This window comes from Monomorium pharaonis, chromosome 10 (assembly GCF_013373865.1).
Source record: "Monomorium pharaonis isolate MP-MQ-018 chromosome 10, ASM1337386v2, whole genome shotgun sequence".
In the NCBI taxonomy this organism is placed as follows: Eukaryota; Metazoa; Arthropoda; class Insecta; order Hymenoptera; family Formicidae; genus Monomorium; species Monomorium pharaonis.
Window position 1 is genome coordinate 8,961,359 of NC_050476.1, and position 20,933 is coordinate 8,982,291.

At 30.9% G+C, this 20,933-nt stretch overlaps 2 protein-coding genes across 6 annotated transcripts in view; both read left to right on the forward strand.

Moving 5' to 3' along the window:
- The window catches only part of LOC105831444 (peroxidase), a 137,737-nt gene extending 132,507 nt beyond the window's left edge, over positions 1-5,230 (forward strand). Inside the window, exons 12-13 of the mRNA XM_036292740.1 lie at positions 3,155-3,260; positions 3,354-5,230. Coding sequence (XP_036148633.1) covers positions 3,155-3,260; positions 3,354-3,471 — 224 coding nt within the window. The 3' untranslated portion in view covers positions 3,472-5,230. The remainder of the gene's footprint in view (positions 1-3,154; positions 3,261-3,353) is intronic.
- A 5,887-nt stretch (positions 5,231-11,117) lies between these two features.
- Positions 11,118-20,661, forward strand: LOC105828599 (glutamic acid-rich protein). Of its 5 annotated transcripts, none has more exons than XR_004964903.1 (11): positions 11,121-11,491; positions 12,703-15,269; positions 16,160-16,366; positions 16,470-16,588; positions 16,677-16,897; positions 16,968-17,123; positions 17,941-18,220; positions 19,496-19,611; positions 19,687-19,776; positions 19,865-19,929; positions 20,007-20,046. XR_004964903.1 is itself a non-coding variant. In XM_036293167.1 (10 exons), the coding sequence occupies exons 9-10, from the start codon at positions 20,040-20,042 to the stop codon at positions 20,600-20,602; spliced, it is 495 nt and encodes a 164-aa protein (XP_036149060.1). In that variant the 5' UTR covers positions 11,118-11,491; positions 16,470-16,588; positions 16,677-16,897; positions 16,968-17,123; positions 17,941-18,220; positions 19,496-19,611; positions 19,687-19,776; positions 19,865-19,929; positions 20,007-20,039; the 3' UTR covers positions 20,603-20,661. The 5 variants fall into 5 exon arrangements, 2 of the variants coding, with proteins under 2 accessions (XP_036149060.1, XP_036149061.1); XR_004964904.1 differs by having other exon boundaries at positions 15,011-15,269; XM_036293167.1 differs by lacking the exons at positions 12,703-15,269; positions 16,160-16,366 and adding an exon at positions 20,499-20,661 and having other exon boundaries at positions 11,118-11,491; positions 20,007-20,430.
- Positions 20,662-20,933: the final 272 nt, after the last annotated feature.

Here is a 20,933-nt window from a genome sequence, read left to right on the forward strand (position 1 = left end):
TCCAGGCGCCTTCCTCAAATTTCTTGCGTAACACGAGTTTGCGTGGTTTATAATCAAACATTTTTTTTATGTTCTTAACAGATCGTCAAGCGACAGTTCCAGATGATCCGGTTTCGAATGGAACCACTCGAGCGTTTTTTCTTTCATTTTTGTACTAATGAGGACCTTCGTCTTTTTATCCGTCAGAGTATATGCGCTTTTCACAAATTTTATTTACTTTTCCCAATTCACATATTCGCTGTCTCCCCCGTCGAAAGTGTTGATTAATTCCTTTATTTCGCTCAGATTTATCTTATCGCGATTATCTTGCCCGACCTCCGACTCGGCATTCCTTCCGTAACTCGCTCTTGTTTCTCGCAACCACTACAATTTGCGTTGTGTCACCTCCAGTTCTCGTTTGGCTAACTCTTTCTCGCGTCTACACAAGTCCATTTCCCGCCGTAGACGCATGCTTTCTGATCCGCCACTCCCGCGTCCTCCTCTGTTTTATCGGCTCCTCTGCCATCTTCTGGAATAGTCCACTCTCTGGATGGATCGGCCTCGTCCAATTTGGCAATCAATTCGGCCATGTTTCTCTTTGAACTTAGCCCTTTCTTCCTCAGCAGCTCCCTCAATCGAGGCATCTTGAGTGTGTTCGAATCCCGTTTTTGCTCACTCATCTTGATATTCGTCGTATACGCTCTCGGCACTCAGATTCAGAATACGCACACAGCCGCGTCGGTATTCAGTTCATAGTCTCAACAATACACACGTGCGTTGGCACAATTTAATCCTCTGTCTCGAAGCTCTCCTCGCTCTTTTTCGCCAACAGTCGCTCGCCCAGCAACACTCAATATTCCTTCCTGTCCTTCTTCTTGCCGGCTTGGCCTTCTTTTTGCCGGTTCTTGGATCGGATCCCACTTCTGAAAGCTGTAGGAAAATTTCCCTCAACGTCGCCTGATACAGAAAAATTTCGATCGTCGCGTATCTCAAAATCGGCGGCCCGTTGCGAATGCTTTTCCACGACTTCCCTCTCTTGCCAGTCTCTTTCCTTCGCGCATGCTCTATCACCGTCACGCTCGGTCCCTACACGGAGAGAATTTTCTCTTAAAAATTACCCTGAAAATCGTGGTAATTGTGAGACAACGTAAACCTTGGAAAATTTTACCATACTTTTAATAAAATTTACAAAAATTTAGTAAAGTTTAATAAAATTTTAAGAAAATTTGGCTAAGTTTTAGTAAATTTTACTATACTTCTAACAAAATTTACTAAAACTTAGCCAAATTTTCTTAAAATTTTACTAAACTTTACTAAATTTTTGTAAATTTTATTAAAAGTATGGTAAAATTTTCCAAGGTTTACGTTGTCTCACAATTACCACGATTTTCAGGGTAATTTTTAAGAGAAAATTCTCTCCGTGTACGAGTACGCCACGCTCGACTCTTACATAACTATTATGTCTTTTGCCATCTTACATCTGATGTTGCGAGGAGGTAGACAATTACCGAAAATTATTTTTAAATTTTGGTCTTTTACTTTTTATTTTTATTTTTTGTTTTTTTGTTTTTAATTTTTTGTTTTTTAATTTTTCTTTTAATTTTGTAAACCTTTGTACACCAATTTTTATGAATATTTAGTAAATATTATAAAGTAAAAAAACGTCAATAAAGTAGATATGAGAGAAAATTCGCGATTTTGGACGCCTTTTTTAGTTTGCCACATTCAGAAACAAAATTTTAAAAAATACCTACATATTTTTGAAATGCAAGTGTTAATAATATGTTTTGTGCAGTTTTCAATATAAAAACAGCATTTTTCCCTAAGAAATCGATCATTTTCTTTAAAAAACAGGCTGAAAAAACGTGACTATTTGATTAAATTTGTCTGGAAACAATAAAAACTAATATTTTTCACTTTTCTAAGTGTTCGCACTGTAAAGAGCGGACCTAGAAAATATCTAGAAAAATTAATTCCAAAATGAATTAATCAAGATTTCATTAAAATTTATTGGGTTAAGGCTAAAAAAAAATTTGTGTTATTTGTGTGTTAATGGGTTAAAGGGTAACACCACCTTTGAGACCATAAATAATTACCTAAATTCGGGAATTTTTTATAAGCAACTGAATAGTTTTATTGAAAAAACAAATATAAACTATTTTATTATAAACATTAAATTATTTGAATTATTTTTATTTATTTATAATTGTTTAAAATGCAACGTATTAGCACACTTCCGCAAACGCACTTTTTTGAAGATATCATTTTGCATGCAAGATTTCTCTAAGATGGTTTACTCTAATTGTAAGACAAAAATTCAAAACTCTGATTTTCTACATTGATTAAAGTTACAAAGTACGTAGCCGTTATAAAATATCTATTTTTTATGGCTATTTTTAGAAAAAAGTACATTGCATTTTCCGTTGTGGCTCGAAAAAACCAGAAGAAATAAAAACAAAATTCAGAAGAAAAAACAATTGAAACAGTTTTGCTAACATTCCTTCTTTTTACAAAATAAAAATTGTTTAGTTTATTTCGTTTTTTTAGAAATGTATATCTTATGTTAATCACAATTTGAAAATAATTATTGCAAAAAATGTAGAATTAAATGAGTTATAAAAAGAAAATGCATTTGTTTCTCCTTGTTTAATTGTATATGAATAACAATAAATTGAAGTATAAATTTGTATTTTCTAAAAAATAAAAAATGTTGACCCTCCTTTTTCACCAGGACTCTTCATGTTTTTTCAATAAAGTTATTTATTTGCCCACGAAAAAATTCTCGAACTTAGATAATCATTTTAGGACCTCAAGGGTGGTGTTATTCCTTAAATTTTAAAGTAATAACTGTAATTATATGTCAAAAGACAATTATGGACAAAATTTCGAAACTACTGATTAAAATATCTAAATTGATCATTTTTGTCTACTATATTGGGTTTGCCATTTTTAATTTTAAAGACAGACAAAGAATTTTCATAATAGATTTGGAGACCCCAAAAACCCTTGTAACTATAATTGCACGAATTTTTATTTAAAAAAGCTCTCGTTGTTTACTGATTAAATATCAAGTAAACTTTAATTATGAATTTCAAAAATATGTGTGTCAATTGTGTGTGTGTGTGTGTGTGTATGTATGTGTGTGTGTAATCATTTTATATGTGTTTATGCACAGAACAATTAAACGAATTACGGAAATCAAGTATATCGCGATTGCTTTGCGACAATGGAGACAACATTCAGCACATGCAAAGATTAGGATTTGAAAAAATCTCTGAAAAGTAAGTTTATTTAATTGTATATTTTTTCCTGTTTTGTTTGAATTAAAATACGTAAAACAATTGTTTCTAAATTACTTTGCTTCTAAATTTCAGGAATCCACTCAGAAGATGCGACGAACTCCCGCAGATAGATCTTTCTCTCTGGAAAGATTACAGCTCTCCAGAGAATCATGACCTATATCATATTACACCTTTATATACAAAGAAATAAACAAGTTTTTCTTTTTACGTTATTACGCGAAAAAAATTTTATTATTGGAAATTACTATGGTAAGTAGTAATCGCGAACTAAAAAAAGAATTAAGAAACTTTTACTATTTTTCATCAAATTGTTATTTACATTTATGGTATAATTCTCTAAAATTTCTTCTTATGATTTATGGGTATTATCGTACAAAGTAATTATTGATGTAAAATTGTCTTCGTGTAAAGATACTAGAGGAAAATTTCATACTTTATGTATTAGAGTAAAAATCTTGATTCCAAGTATTTGTAAACGAGCCTCTTAAACCAAACTGATTGACATTTTGTAAATTTTATAATTTTAATACCAGTATAATTTGGATTGTCTTGTCAATTTTCTTGACTTTTTATTTCATGTAGTTAACTATGGAACAATTTGGTTCAAAAACACTTCAATTAGAAATAATAGAGTAATAATAAAAAACTTTTAAAAAATTCTAAAAACACTCTTAAACTTTAAGGAATTGTTAGAGACAAGACAAGATCGGATTGGTCGAACATGTATTCTTTCTTCTCGAATCTAATTGTTTGCTGTTGGTTGGTTGTAGAATAATAAAATGAGAATGCGATTCTTCATCGAAATTCCTCCTGAAATTTTTAAAAATTTAAATATAAAATTTAAGAAAAAGTAATCAACATACATCAACTAAAGTACGTGCAGTTAAAAATTTAAGTAAAGAGTGAAATAAAAATTTAGAAGGTGAATTATATGCTACAGATAACTAGTTTGCGCATGATTCTATTTTTCAGCTAAGTAAGCTACTTCTGAAACAAAAATTATAGAAAATATATTTCACATTTGATTTTATTATCAAGCAACGCGGTAGCGGCGCGACGCCAAATACATAAAGAATCGTGCTGCATGACGCAAACTTCACTGCGCAAATGTCACGTTGCTACTAAGCTTTATCTGGAATTTAGATGTCAAATTCACTTTCAGTTAACATATTTCAGAAACTAAAATAATAATCAAAAATCTAAGAGCAACTTTATTATATAACATTGATGTGAGCTTTCGATTGCGACCAGTCCGATTAAAATTGGTACACTCAATTCTGAGATCTCAAGATCTCTTGTGCAAAAAAGTTCACTTGAGTTATTTTCCACAGATTCACATGTACACACATGTAACTCAGTTTGTCGTTCAAGGGTTTTACAATGTGTCTATATACAATTTTATAAAATTAAAATAAAATTATTTCGTAATGTAAGTAGTAAATATTGGTACGCGAAAGAAATATAATAAACCTGATAATTCTAAGATTTTGAGATCTCTTGCGCGAAAAAGCTCATTTGAGTTATTTTCTACAAATTTACATATACATTCATACACACACGCAAAGCCAAGGTCGTTCAAGGGGCTTCACAATGTGCCTACATACAATTTTATAAAACTAAAATATTTAAAAAATTATTTTGTAATATAAATGGTGAATATTGGTATGCGAGAAAAGTATAAGTTAATAAAAATAAAATAAATATATAACCAAACAAATACATGATATATATGTAAATGTCAAAAATATTAATATAGAAATTAATAAAATTACAACAAACGTCTGAATATTCAAGTTATAATTACAATTATATATGTATAATATGGGTCCACTTGACCGACAATCATTTGACCAACAGTTCATTTGACCGACACCGTTTGGCCGACAGTACACTTGACCGACACGATCATCTGACCGACAGTTTACTTAACCGACACCATTTGGCCGACACACTTGCCCTCCTACAACCCACAAAGAAAAAAAGGAGAAATAAACAAATTAATACCAAAAGGAGCAAAGTCCCTCCTTTGCCCACGTGTTTTCTGTGTTTCCGCACGTGAAAACGCGTGGGCTTCGCCCTTCCCTTATTTTTTCTAACCTAACACAAATAATTTGAAGTCATTATTTGGCCACAATTTCAAATCTAAAATCGCAAACCCATGTGATACAGTACAAGCATGGAAGTCGCTTCGTTCTGTAAGCGGGAGGCGGAGAGTGTGGCTAGACCACGCTACGCGCAAACTCATGTGGTACAAAGCGGAGACACTTTTTTGCTGTGACCACACACACACACACACACACACACACACACACACACACACACGCACACACACACGCACGCACGCACGCACGCACGCACGCACGCACGCACGCACGCACGCACGCACGCACGCACGCACGCACGCACGCACGCACGCACGCACGCACGCACGCACGCACGCACGCACGCACGCACGCACACACACACACACGTCTTCGACCCCTCCAGCACTCACTCCGTCGGTACGGGTGGTAGAGGGCAAGTGTAATGTCGGCTAAGTAGTGTCGGTTAAGTAAACTGTCGATCAAATAATCGTGTCGGTTAAGTGTACTTGTCGGTCATGTAATTGTCGATTAAGTGATACTGTCGGTCAAGTGTCGGCCAAGTAGTGTCGAGAGACAAGAACGTTTTGTTCTACGGTAACTTTGGAGGTGGTTTTCGGGGTTTAATAATGGAGCAAAAAATTCCGGAATAGAACAACTAATTGGCTCCTAATTAGATCTAAAGAAATCCACCGCATTTGTTTAATTAAAAAAAAATTTTTTCTTGGTTGTGCTAACTTAATTTCAAAACGTAGTAATTTTTTAATTTTTACAAGAAGGAGTGAAATCTTATCAAAAAACCTTAAAAAGGTAAAAAAGATACGCCATATAAACGCGTGCTTTTCAAAATAAATTTGAGATCAATACAGTTAGCGAATATATTTTAAAAGACTTAAAGAAATTTATTAAATTTACAGAGCGGAAATTTGAAATGTAAGTAAAAGTGATTGCATTCAATTATAAATTACTTTCTTTTTATAAACCAAGTAAAAAAACATTAAAGAAGTTAATTTTCGTGTATTACAAATTAATTTTTGTACACGAAAAGAAATTACTTTCAAATTGAAACTTATGTATTCAAATTAACGCGATCCTTGTTTCATATATAAGCAACAATATATAATCTTCTTAGAAGAATTTGAAAATCTTGAATTTCAAAATATTATAGTCTTATTTCAGTACTATAAGTATTATTTAAAAAAAATGATATAATTGTTTTGATAATTTTATTCTAAAAAAATTATAATCTTCGATTTAAACATATAGTATTTTCTATCCAATTTTTTTCTTTTCCATTCAAGAAAATTATTCCTAAATAACGAGGATATTATTTTCTTGGTTAAATTAGCTATAAAAATTTTGAAATAAATCTTTATTCAAGTAAATCTTTTTGATTTAACAAAAATATTCTTTTTTTCTGTGTATGTTTCCAGAGAAGTAAATACACAGAAAAGTAAATAGTTGAACTTTCATTTTTTTATGTTTGAGTTAAATAAACAATAAATAATCATGAAAACAATAATTGTTGACGTTTTATTCACAAATATTTCGATGATTTCAATTTTACGGTATTAACAGTTAGATAAAAAAATAATGAATATTCATATTTTTTTAAAAAAAGTACTTTTTTGTACAAATCAAAAAATTGATAATAGATTCTTAAAATATAACTCTTCAGCTTTCAATTATCATATTTTGAAGTATTTTTTCTTTTTTTTCTACAAAATGCAGCCGTTTAAAAAAAAAACATTTTTATGCAAATTTTTTTGATTTATTGCCTGTCTATCGAATATATCTTTTTCCGCTTTATGCATACGACTTTCTTACATATTTTATCACAATTCTGAGAAATTTTCCTTAGGAATAAAAAAATGCATTAAAATCCGTCGATTTTTGTTTGAAATACAAATTGTCAAAGTTTCCCAGGTGTCGTACACCCATGTGTGTGGTGAACGTAACTTTTTGATAGTGTGCGGTCAGAGGAATCAACCTACGGGATTATACTAAAGCAAAATCAACCAACGGGATTATACTAAAGCAAAAACTTCACAAAGTTAAAAAAGATATGTTAAGTATGTATATAAACGCATTCAAAAATGGTTCTATTAAAAAATTATTTGAAAAATGGGAATATAAATGATAACATATGATAAAGCAGAAACTGACAGATAGTAAAGCAATAGAGTCACATTAATTGCATTCTTGCATATACATTTATCAATATCAATAACATGGAGCCTTGGAAATTCAGAAAAAATACGAGCCGGGCACGCTAAGTTTTTGCTTCACTATAATTCAATTGGTTGATTTTAATCATTTAATTATTAAGCTCGTTTAATCAATTTTTTAATAGATATTCAATAAATTTCTTTAAGTCTTTTAAAATATACTTGGCTAACTGTATTGATATCAAATTTATTTTGGAAAGCACGCATTTATATACTTGGCATATCTTTTTTACCTTTTTAAAGTTTTTTAATGGGTAAAATGTTATACTATAGAAATAACTAATATTTGCGAGAATTCTCTTTCACGAGAAAAATAATGAATTTTTTATGAAGATTTTTTATGAAGAAGGCACACGAAGAAAAGTGGGAAACTAGTTTTCTAATAGGGTAAGTAGAAAATGACGCTCACTATTCTCAACATTTTCTATCTAAGTTGAGCTTAGGGTATAAATTTCGTGTTCTGACACGTACAAGTGTTAGTTCTTGTGCTTTCGTGTGAGTTGGCTTAAGCATATTTCATTAAGTCGCTTGTGCGTGTTTGTTGCGTGTGCGAGAAAAGTTTATAAAAATGGATCTGCGCTCAATAATTGTGAGATTTTTTGTAATCGCATGCAATCTGAATAAACAAATTGAAAAGCGCGATTACTTTAAGCATCTATCTCGTGACAACGACGAGCTTAATTACTCGCTATTCGTGCGAGTTGCGGAAAAGGAATGTTCCAGCACGATGTTGTGCATGTTGCACAGAATGGGGTATTGTGACGGAAACGCACGGCTAGTTGATATTATATCTTGCATCAAAGCGCGTCACGCGGATCCGAGTTTTTTTGAAAATGACGCGAGTGGATGTATCGCTCACTTCCTATGTCGTCGAAACGAGGAGGTGGAAAATCAGAACAGAAAAGTATCAGATAAGAAAAAAATATTAAATATTAAATATCCACCCAGATAGCACACGATATTCTATAGATATCCGTTATTGATCCAGAATGTGCGTAGAATATACGGGATATTATATACATATATATAGACGAACATAAAAGTATATCCATATAATGAACATATTATAGACATCCATAATATATCCATATTTATGATATAAATATACAAATGAAGAACATACACGTATATTTATATACGAATGTTGTACGTATATTAATTTATATACATCAATGGATATTCAGAAATGTACCTTTTTATGTATATCCGTTGAACATACTTACATGGATCTGGCAAATATATTTACCGGCAAACATTGTATGTATATTCTATGTACATACACACGTGTTCTTTCTTAAATATCCAGAAAGATACCTTTCACGGATATCCGTTGAACATACTTATATGGATCTGGCAAATATATTTACCGGCAAACATTGTATGTATATTCTATGTACATACACACGTGTTCTTTCTTAAATATCCAGAAAGATACCTTTCACGGATATCCGTTGAACATACTTACATGGATCTAGCAAGTATATTTGCCAGTGACGTGATGTGTATATTGTATGTATATACATGCGTGTACTTTTCCATATATACATGAATGTACTTTTATGAATATTCGATGAACATACTTACCTGGACCTGTCAAGTATATTTGCTCGCAGACGTTATAAGCATGTTGCTTATAACGTATATACTTTTTGAAATATCCATGAATGTATTTTACATCATGGATATTTATCATATCCATCGAGAAAAAAAATATGTCACTAAAAATACCGAAAATTACACTTTACCAATGGAAAAATTTTAACAATTATAATAATAAAAAACGCCGAAAAAAATGGTCAAAGCAGAATCTTTGCGCTCGTATATTTCCTATGTGACTTTATATCGTCCTTCACCCTTGAAAGCCTATAAATAATTTAATTTGTTGCGAAAAATATTACCTCAGCCAAAATGTTGTAACATGTTTTATTATAATAATTTATATTTTTATTTATATTATATATTATTATATATAAAGATAAAATATTATATACATAAAGATAAAAAAAATTTGTATTTGCTTTTACGTTTTTTTTTGCAAAATTTACAAATGCGAGGAAAATTCCTAAAATCAATGATATTAAAAATGACGATATTTATTTAATAATCAAGGCCCGGAATCGTTTCGTATTCTTCAAAGTATTCTACGCGCTGGCAGTAGTTACAGTATTACACAGTATTACGGTATTTATTTGACATTACATTATATTACATTACATTATAATACATTGACATTACATTATAATAATTAATATTAATTAATATTTTTCGCAACAAATTAAATTATTTATAGGCTTTCGGGGGGAAGGTTGATTCTTACAGATGCTTATAATCATTGGTATTATTAATTGATCGTCAATTTAATATTGTGATATTACATCCTCCGATTTTCCTAAGAATTATGTTGAAAAACATGGCGCGGCGTGCAGTTCGGAAAGTGGAAAGATATAGTACTTATATAAAATCACGTAGAAAATATACGAGCGCAAAGATCCTGCTTTAACCGTCTTTCGGCGTTTTTTATTATTAGTTGTTTTATACATTAGCGGTCTTGAATCTATTGGTAAAATTTTAGCTCTGACAATGTGTATTTTATGCTGGGTTTACAATGTAAACTTAAGCTTTAATTTTAAAGAAATTGACCAATCACAGTCGAATTTAAAAGCAATAACCTACTTTAATTAGTCAATTTCTTAAGAATTAAGAAGCTTAAATTTGTATTGTAGACACCGCTTTAGTCCCGGTGTACAATAGGTGTAGTAAGTCCTAAGCTGTAAGAAATTGACCAATCACAGTCGAAAGTGAGAAAAATAATCAAATATGATTGGTCAATTTCTTATAGCTTAAGGATTACTACACCTATTGTAGACCGAGACTTACTCCTGAGAGTTTTATTAGTCCGGATCTACAATAGGTGTAGTAAGCCTTATGCTATAAGAAGCTGACCAATTATAATTGAATGTGAGAAGAATAAACGAATATAATTGGTTAATTCCTTAGGGCTTAAGGCTTACTACACCTATTGTAGATCTGGCCTTACTGGACCGCTATTCCGTAACCATTTACCGATAACTATCGGTGTCGTTAAGTATCGTTGCGCATATTTTTTCATATATCAAAATACGTGCGCCAAGACACTTAAAGACATTGATAGTTGTCGGTAAGTGGTTACGGAATAGCACCTTTGAAGGATTTTGCCATCGAGGAATTTCGTGAAATAATTCCGCCAATATGTGCGAACACGAAGGCTGCGTTCCGATATTCACTGCCAGTACATTGCACTGCTGCACTGATGCAATAAGTTAGAATAAGACAAATATATTTTTTCTCATTCTAACTTATTGCACTAATACAGCAGTGCAGAAATAAAAAACAAACCTAATCAAATCGATTGAATTCCAACCGTGATTGGTCATTCTGCTTAGGGTCGGTTGTTCCAACTTCTTGGTAAACTTACCTATGAGATAAATATATGTTTGTCTTTAATTATTCAAGAAAAGAAATGAAGATAGACACATGCTTACATGGTAAGTAAGTTTACCAAGAAGTTGGAACAACCGGTCCTTAAACGACAAATGCGATTGGTTAGTTCTAATGGAATAATCGACCGATAAGCTAATCGGAGATAGGAAAATTGGTCCATATATATGGACTTTTATGGACTTTATCGAGCGCCTGCACCATCCGCTTTTAGTGCATCGTCACACGGTCGCGTCGCGACACATACTAACACATACGCTTGCGTACTTGTGTTTGTCTCATCACTCTTGTCCGTCGTCGTCGCCGCATGATTCGTATCGGTTCGCACGTGTCGTCTAGAATCTGGAATTGACGAAGCATCCAGAAGCATCGAAGCATAATATCGGAAGTGGAAGTGAGCAAAGTTTCTGCCGATTTGAATAAAGTAAGTATTGTAATATAATTGTGTGAAGTAAATGAATGATTTATGGATAAAGAAGGATGTTACGAAGAGGCTTGTTTCCCTCTCGAAACGAAAAAGAAACATTATTTCTTATTGTTTTGAAGCGAGAAATCCGATGTTAGTCAAAATTTGCGAGATAGGATGCTACGTTGTATGTATCGATAGCGCTGTGATACATCATGTTTTAATATTAAATGTATAAAATATTTTATAAAAATGTAATATTATAAATATCAGACGCAACGATCGTGCGTTTGCACGCACGTGTTTGAGACGGCTTCCCCCACTCAACGAACCTATGTAGGCGCACGAGAACTTTCTCACATTGTGAAGACCGGTGCTATATGGCCACTCGCACATAAACAATTAAATTTGCATATATGTCCACTGAACTAACGTATTGAGTTAAATGAAAATTGCACAAATGTTAAAAGAGAAGTCTATTCACAAATAGGCAAAAGTTAGTATATAATCAATATTCTCAATCTCAGCTGCAAAAGATAAATTTGAGAACTTTTTATTTGTGTACGTTCCGGACTCACTTGTCCTTCTAGACTAATATGGTCCGTCATAGTGTCGATTAGTTTTTTGATAATTTTGTGCTGAAGAAGGACAAGTGAGTCCGTACACAAAGTTTTCAAATTTATCTTTTTCAGTTGAGATTGAGAATATTGATTATACACTAATTTTTACCTGCTCGTTACTTGATCTCTTTTTTAACATTTTTGTTGTTGCACATAATGAGTTTTTGAGTTATTAATTTAAATGAAAATTATGTAACATTGATTTATTTATTTGATCAAAATTATCATTAATAAATCATTGCTCATGAATCAATATTAGTCAAAATTTAATAATTTACATATTAATAATACTGTTTTAATAAATCTAATTAATTAAAAAATTGTTAAAAATTTTGTAAATAGACAAAGAAAAAAACAAAAAATTGTTGGAAATTTTATATTTTTTTTAAACTAATATTTATCGCGCGGAATTAAAAAATATTAGATATTGATATTATAACAACAAAATTATTAACTTTTTAATAAAATAGTAGTCAAATTTTTACTTGTTAATGTCTGAATTAAAATAGAAATTGTTTAAATCTTTTTTTAAAACAAATCTTTTATAAATCTTATAAATGTTATTATTCTTCTTTTATAACAAAAATGTTTGTATTTTTTCTTTTTCAGTTGAAGATTATTTCAGTTGAAGATTTTTCAACTGATTTCAGGAGATTTTTACAAGATTATTAAACTTGTTTGTAACAAAGTGTTTTTCTTATTATAAATTAATAAATAATGGAATACACTGAAAAACGAAATCATAAAAAGCGTTTAAGAAAGGCTGGTGAACGACTGAAACGATCATTAACAATAATTAATAATGCTTCTTTTCATTTGAACGCTGATACATTGTCTACGGATAACAATAATTTAAATAACACTTCGATTGAACAAAATAGTCCTTTGTCGATTAATACTAGCAACACTTTATTATACAATTCATTATCTTTAAATAATCTTACAAATTTTGATTTTGCGGAAAAAGATGAATATGAAATGGAATCTTCAACACTTATAACAGAATCTTTAACATTTGAGAAACATACGAATATTAATTCTCAGTCGTGCACAACAAGTATTTCTTCAAGTGATAATAAAACGATCGAAGAGACTTTTAAATCTGCCTTAGCACAGTGAGCAATTAGTGAACGCATTAATTTGTCGTCTATAGGAAAATTGCTTGGAGTTCTGCGTATATTGCCTTCATTAAAGAATGTTTTGCCAAAGGATCCTAGAACATTTCTAAAAACACCTCGTGCATTACGTGTAAAAGAAATAAGCTCGGGCTTGTTCTATTATTTCGGAATTGAAAGTTCTTTGAATGCACTTGTAATTAAACATAGGATAAAATTTCATACCAATCAAGATATAGATCTGACTGTAAATATTGATGGGCTTCCTATATCAAAAAGTACGAGCAGTACTTTATGGCCAATATTATGTTCAATAAAATCTGTGCCAGCTCTGAAAGGAAAAGTATTTTTAGTAGCTCTTTTTCATGGCCGTGAAAAACCAGACCCACAAAAGTTTTTAACCGATTTTATTAATGAATGTATTCACTTATCATGCAGTGGTATTACAATTGACTCGATTCGTTGTAATTTTAAAATTTTAATGTTAATTTGTGACACGCCAGCGAAATCGCTTGTTCTAGCTACTAAAGGTCATTCCGGATATTATTCGTGCCCAAAATGCACAATAACAGGGGATATGTACAATAATGTAATGTGTTTTATTGAAACGGACTGCACTAAGAGAACCGATAGTTCATTCCGAAATAAAGAACAACCTGAGCATCATGTTGGTTCAAGCAGTTTATTAAACTTACCTAATTTTGATTTGATTAACAATGTTCCCGTAGACTATATGCATGCGCTTTTATTAGGTGCATGCAAGAGGCTTTTGTGTCATAATCGGTACGGCTGGATTTTTGGAAAACCTCCACATAAATTGTGTGCTCAAAATGTCCAAAAAATATCGCAACAATTGTCGAGATTGAAAAAATATATTCCATGTGAATTTTCTCGTAAAACAAGATCAATAGAAGAGTGTAAAAGATTTAAAGCCACAGAATTTCGATTCTTTTTATTGTACAGTGGTCCGTTAGTGTTAAAAAAAATATTACCCGCATCTATATATCATAATTTTTTAACGCTAAGTGTAGCAAGTTTAATTCTTATAAGTCCGCGTTATGCTACTTCTGAGAAATTCATTTCTTATGCTGAAGAACTTCTAAAATGTTTTATACGAAATTCAATTAATTTATACGGTCCAGATTTCATCTCCCACAGCGTGCACTGTCTGATACATTTAAGTGATTGTGTTCGATTGTTTGGGCCGCTGGACAATTCGAGTGCGTTTGAATTTGAAAATTATCTTCAGATATTGAAACATTTGATTCAAAAACATGATCAACCATTACAACAAATAATTTGACGCATTTATGAAGAACAACATTTATTTAAGCCAGAAAGTTCAGTACAGTATAATACAGATTCAGTGCAGTTGCTAATGCCACATCATTATGGACCGTTAATTAATGGATGTACACCTCCACAATATAAAAAAATGAAAACCATAGATTATTGTATAAATATTACAACAAAAGCAGACAGGTTTGTGGAAATGAATGATGGTACTGTTATAGAAGTGCAAAATATTGCTTGTTATGAAAATTCAACAGTGTTATTGGGTTACACATTTCGGGAAATTGGAGAATTTTTTAAAAAACCATGCCCATCAACACATTTTGATATAAAGATCGTAATTAAAGAAGATTCAGAACTTAAAATTTGGAAAACGAACATGATTAATAGAAAACTAGTTGTGTTACCATATAAAAATCAATTCGTATGTTTCCCATTGTTGCACAATTAATTTATATATAAGTTTGAATTATGAATAAATATATTTGTTATTTTGTTACTCTTTTTAGCATAGTATTAATTAAATAAATAGTACTCATAAAAACGAAATAGTGTAGAAAATGCTAGGCATAATGCCGTGGATAGTAATAAAATTCAATAAAGAAAATAAAGTTGACGCTGTACTCACAACATGGTATAACAAACAGAATAAGCAATGTTATTGGCCGCCAAAGAAAATGAGCCATAAAATTGCCGAATTTATAAAAAATCAACGTGAACCCGATGAGTCGTGGAAATTATTTGACGCAACGCTTTTGGGCGTTTACGGTAGATATTAAAACGATTAAAATAAATTGCTAATTTTTTTCTCACCTACTGATTTAAATTATTAATATTTATCCATTTTATTCTCTGAAAGTTAATACCACGGAAAAATCTTAAGAAGCGTCTAAATTAGCTTAAAACTTTTTAAATTTTAATAAATTTTTAACTAATTATAAAGCGCTCTATTGCTCTTTTAGATATAAGTTTGTGACATGACAGAATTTTTGAGAAATTGTTCAAAATTTCTTAGTTTATTTATTCTTTTAATTAATTATTAATTTTGTAGTATGAGCTATATAACATTTCATTGTATTAAATTACAAATATTAGTAAATATAATTAAATAAAAAATTTTAATTGACATTTTTATTATCATATTTAATCTAAGTTGTTAAAAATATGAGTCATAAATATATGTAAAACTATTATTCAATTATTTTGTTGAGGGCATTAAATTAAACAAAAACACAATTTTTGCTTCTGTGTTTTATTACACAAAAATAAATCAATATCGTGTACAAATATACTGAGTCAATACGCATAAAATTTTAAGTAAAAAATATTCATTAAAGAAACTTTTGAATCTGAGGGATAACTTGATTTTAGTGAATTTCTTTGTATTATAAAATTATTTTCCTAGATTTATTTTATATCAGAAGTCTTCAGGACTTAAAAGGACTATTAGTCACAGACTCAAACAAAAACAATTTTTTTAAAATATTTTTAAGAGTCATAAATTTATATCTAATGTCGAAATAAAGAAAATAAAAATCTAAATAATGTGTAAATATATAGAGAAAATAAAAATTAATATTAAAATTTAAACCAGTAGAAATAAGAAAAACTTTTTAATATTTATTTATTTATCAATATTGTTTTATTTACAAATTTAGATGATTTTAAATACGCTCAACATAAAGCTGAAAAAGCGCAAACAACTGATCTTTTAACCTTTAACGACGAATCTCTAGTTTTAAGAAAGAAAAAATGCACAAAAAAATCTGAAAAGTTACGAGTCTCCCCTATATCTAGTAGCAGTGACACTGAGATTTCTGACGATGATTCGAATGAATATCCAGTTCAAATTGATAATTTTGATGGTATAATTTTATAATTTACTTGTAATATTTATTTATATTCATATTAATAAGTATTAATAAGTCTAGTATATTAATTAAATTATTGTTTATACCATTGTTTAAGTTTCCACAAGAAAAGCGTGGCACAAAGAAAAAATGAACATAATACAAGTTTTATTGAAATTGATAAAACTATAGAAGGTGAGGAAAAGCAGATAAAAATGCAATTGCTCGAATTACAAGGTAAACCAAAATTCTCTTATATTTTTATAATACACTATATTTATTTTGAATTGATTGCGATGCTTGAATATGATTTGTTTAATTACAGAATGTCAAAAGCAATGTCTAAAAGACATAAATCTCCTGCATTTAAAAATTGATGCAATTTCGGAGTCAGTTTCTTTATTGGTAAAAAATACAAAAACAATAGTAAAATCTACCAACTTGCTACATGAACAACTGCCAATATTGAACTTACTTCCAATGGATTTGGAAGGATTAAATCAAGTAGAGGAGTGGTTACAAAATGAAGAAAATAAACAGAACTTGGTATTTAAGAAACTTGGTATTTACAAAAACTTTATGAGTATCTACAAAACTACAATTTCTTTCCTTATAGGTGGCAGAATTAAGCAAATTGGGCGGACCAACCGTGAAGGAGGTTGTGAAGTCATGTATAAATTATTTCAAAATTCCTTAGGCATGGAATACTCCTGGGAAGGCAAAAAAAAGAAAAAAGTTTTTAAGTCACTTTTGATTTCTTCAGTAATTATGGGTTAGTGTTAATATTTAATATCAGAAATTTAAAAAAAGATCTAATAAAATATATATTAATATAAACATAGAAGAAGAAACAATAAACCAGTCTTTTGGTCCACCCCAAATTTCCAAAATACAATTTTTTGTATTGTATAATTATTAGGAAAAAAGAAATAACCATTACATAAGAAAAAAACTCGATCCATAAAAGAAAAATTAATTATAACTGTAGATATACCTAAGTTCTTTTCATGGCTGAATAAACTAATAAAATAGTTTTGCTTATACTGCTTTGCTATCATATTAATGTCATTTTAAACTACAACATGTATCCCTAAGGTGAATACAGCTCATAGTGAAAAATGTTTGTTTACTCCTGACATATGTGAGTGCTTATAACAAAAGATGATCACTATTAGTTGCCTATAGACTTAAGCCGCTACACCACGTCAAGGTTGTAATCATTGTAGAGGTTTTCATATATTTTTTGTATTTCGTTATTTTAATTTTTTTAATTTTATTTTTACAATCTTATTTCTGAATCTTGTGGACATGTATAGTCTAAAATGACGTTAATATGATGGCAGAGCAGTATCATGAGCGAAACTTTTATTAGTTCACTTATTAGCCATGAAAAGAGCTAAAGTATATCTAGAGTTATAATTTTGGTTTCATGAATCGAGTTTTTTTCTTATTTAATAGTTATTTTTGACATTCCTAATAATAATACAATACAAAAAAATTGTATGTTGATAATCCGGGGTGGGCCAAAAAACGCGTTCATTAACCCTCCTCCTTGCGTAGCAGTATCAAAACACTTCATTTACTTTCAGATGTTGTTCGCGCAAATAAAAATACAGCGGATTGTAGCGAATACGAGATTATTGTAATAATAAAGTCATGGCTTGTTAGAAGCAAGGAACGTTTTTATAATAATACTCTAATAAGGAACGATGCATCGAAACAGGTACAAACTGAACAACAAAAAAAAACACAGACTGCACCAAAGAAGGCACAGACTAAACAAAAAAACGCACCGACTGAATCGAAAGAAATTGAACAAGAGGAAACGTCTATTGAACGGACTTTATCGAATGAAGAACAAAGAAATGAGTAACTCTTTGTTTTGTATGCGTCGTCTAACTTTCTTTTATTTAATTTTGTTCTTAAAAAATTTTATGCTTTTTTTACGTTTGTAACGTTTACAATGTTAACAATTTTTTTTTCAAAAAACTTTATATTTTAAGTTTATATTTAATACTTTATATATATTTATATATAATTTATATATAGAAGTTTATATATAATACTTTACATTTTAAGTTTATTACAAAATTTAAAATTTTACGTTTATATATTTTACTTTAAAAAAGTGTAATAAAAGTACAATATTATGTAGAAAGTATATTGTTTACAATATTCCATTGAAGCAAATTAAAATGAATTAAAACAAATAAAATTTATTTACTTTCATATTACCATTCATTTGTATTCTCGTATATTATTATATCTTAATATTTGCTTATAATTAGGGTCCGGATTTTCGTGCACGCAACCCGTGCGCAAGCGGAGAATTGCTGCGCTACACACGAGAGAGTCGACCGCGCTACGCCGGTTATCTTTTTTCAGCTGGCGTATAGCGCAGCGGTTCTCTGCTCTCGCACGGGCTCCGTGCACGAAAATTCGAACCCTACATTATAATTTAAATAATGAAAGAATTATAAATTATACTGCGGTTCAATTCTGTACGCCTATCGACAACTATCGGTGTCGTTACGCAGGCTTTTTGCCATATAAAATATCTGCGCAATGACACCGATACTTGTCGGTAGGCGGTACAGAATCGAGACCATGGAATGTGCTAGACGAATATAACAATTCCAAGATAATATACATTGCATATACAATGTATATACATCTATGGGTATTGAATGTCCATTGGATATCCACGAGAATTGAAATTAATATCCATTGCATATTTAATGTATCTTCGAATTGACTCCAGCAGAGATCCATTTCACGTCCATAGAATATACATCCATACATTCTATGTATATTATATGGATATTTTTAATGGACGTTTTTTAATACATTAACATCCATTGAAAATATACATATGATGTACATAGGATGTATAGATGTATATTCTATGGACGTGAAATGAATCTCTGCTGGAGTCAATTCGAAGATACATTAAATATACAATGGATATTAATTTCAATTCTCGTGGATATCCAATGGACATTCAATATCCATAGATGTATATATTGCATATACATATATATTGCATATACATTGTATATGCAATATATATTTATGTGCTATCTGGGCAATAAAGTTATCATGAAAAAGTTAGTATTTTATGTTTAATTACGAGTATTTTTGTAGGTGAGAGACCAGTAGCGCGGTAGGGGTAAACCCTTATCTCACACAGTACGGCCGACTAAGAGAGACTTTGAGGCGGCGGCGTGCGGTAGAGGTGTCTGTGGAGGCTGTATTTGTGCGTTAGTCGAAAATAAAATTCATTTCTTAAAATTTTAGTTAGAAGTATAGTTCATATTGAAAGTTTTAATTTTTAGGAAGACGTCGAATTGAAGAAGCCCCTGATGCTAACGTAGCAGCAGCAGCAGCACGACCCCGCGTCATTCCCGTTGTGGAATTGGACTCTGGTAAGCATTAATTTTTAAATACAAGATATTACTCGAAAGTTAATTAATATTACTATGCTGTTTAATAATAAATAAATTATGATTTTAGATGACGACACGCAAAATGAGTCTAAGGTGGCACCGAGCTCGACTCCGCCGCGTTATTTACACCGGGTAAGTATTTTTTTTTAAAGTTTTTTACTTAATTCAGATTAATTTGTAATAATAATAATAATAATGTTATTTTTCAGTACAAGAAGAAAGAAAAAAGAGAAAACGGCGTGATGGATGTGGAAGAGGATCCTTTTGAAAGAATGCTAGCAGAGCGGAAGGAACGAGCGATGGAAAAAAATGTTGAAAAGAAGGATGAACGTGAAATAGAAGAAGTGGAAGATGAAGATGATGGCGATAAGGAAAAGAAAGAGGAGGAGGAGGAGGAGGAAAAACAGCAGGAAGAAGAGGAGGAAAAAGATAACGAAGATGATGACGAGGTGTCAGAGGAGGAGGAGGAGGAAAAGGAGGAGGAGGAGGAAAGTGAAGAGTTAGAGGAAGAAAGAGAAAACGAAGAAGAGGAAGAGAGAGAAGAAGAGAGTAATTCAGAAAGAAATGAAGAGGTGGGAGAGGAGAAGATAGAGCTACCAAATACGTTTGACTCGGAGACGTTATTTTCACAGAGTAAGTTTTTATAATGAGATTTTTCACAATTCAGTACATTTCAGGTAAAAATAACATCATGTTATTAGTAGGAGAAACCGACGCTATGAACGTATCCTCCATCGAAGTAGAAGAAGAAGAAGAAGAAGAAGAAAGTGCGCATGAAGGGGAAGAGGCGAGAGAGCGTGGTTGAAGAGGAAAAAGGAACGCTAAAGAGAGAGAAAGAGGAGAGGAAAGACGTCGGTGTAATGCCTTCAGGTAATATAACAGTATAATATATTATTTTAAAATATAGTATATTATTTAAAAATATAATTTTAAATATAAGTTTAATTATAATTTCAAATATAATTTTAATTATTTTTGTTAGAAATTACTTACACTCAACTACGCGAATTTTTTGGGGGACATAGGAATAGGATGTAAAAAAAGCACTGGAATCCCAAAATAATATTTTGTTCAGAGATCTACTTCAACTGATATTTTCAAGTTTTTTCCCTACCTCGCAATTTTGGAACGGAGAT

Bases quoted from the DNA above. Each gene is read 5' to 3' on its own strand.
- LOC105828599 (XM_036293167.1), top strand. From the start codon at position 20,040: ATGGATGTGGAAGAGGATCCTTTTGAAAGAATGCTAGCAGAGCGGAAG. The intron at 20,431-20,498 runs GTAAGTTTTTAT...TCATGTTATTAG, and splicing joins GGAGACGTTATTTTCACAGA to TAGGAGAAACCGACGCTATG.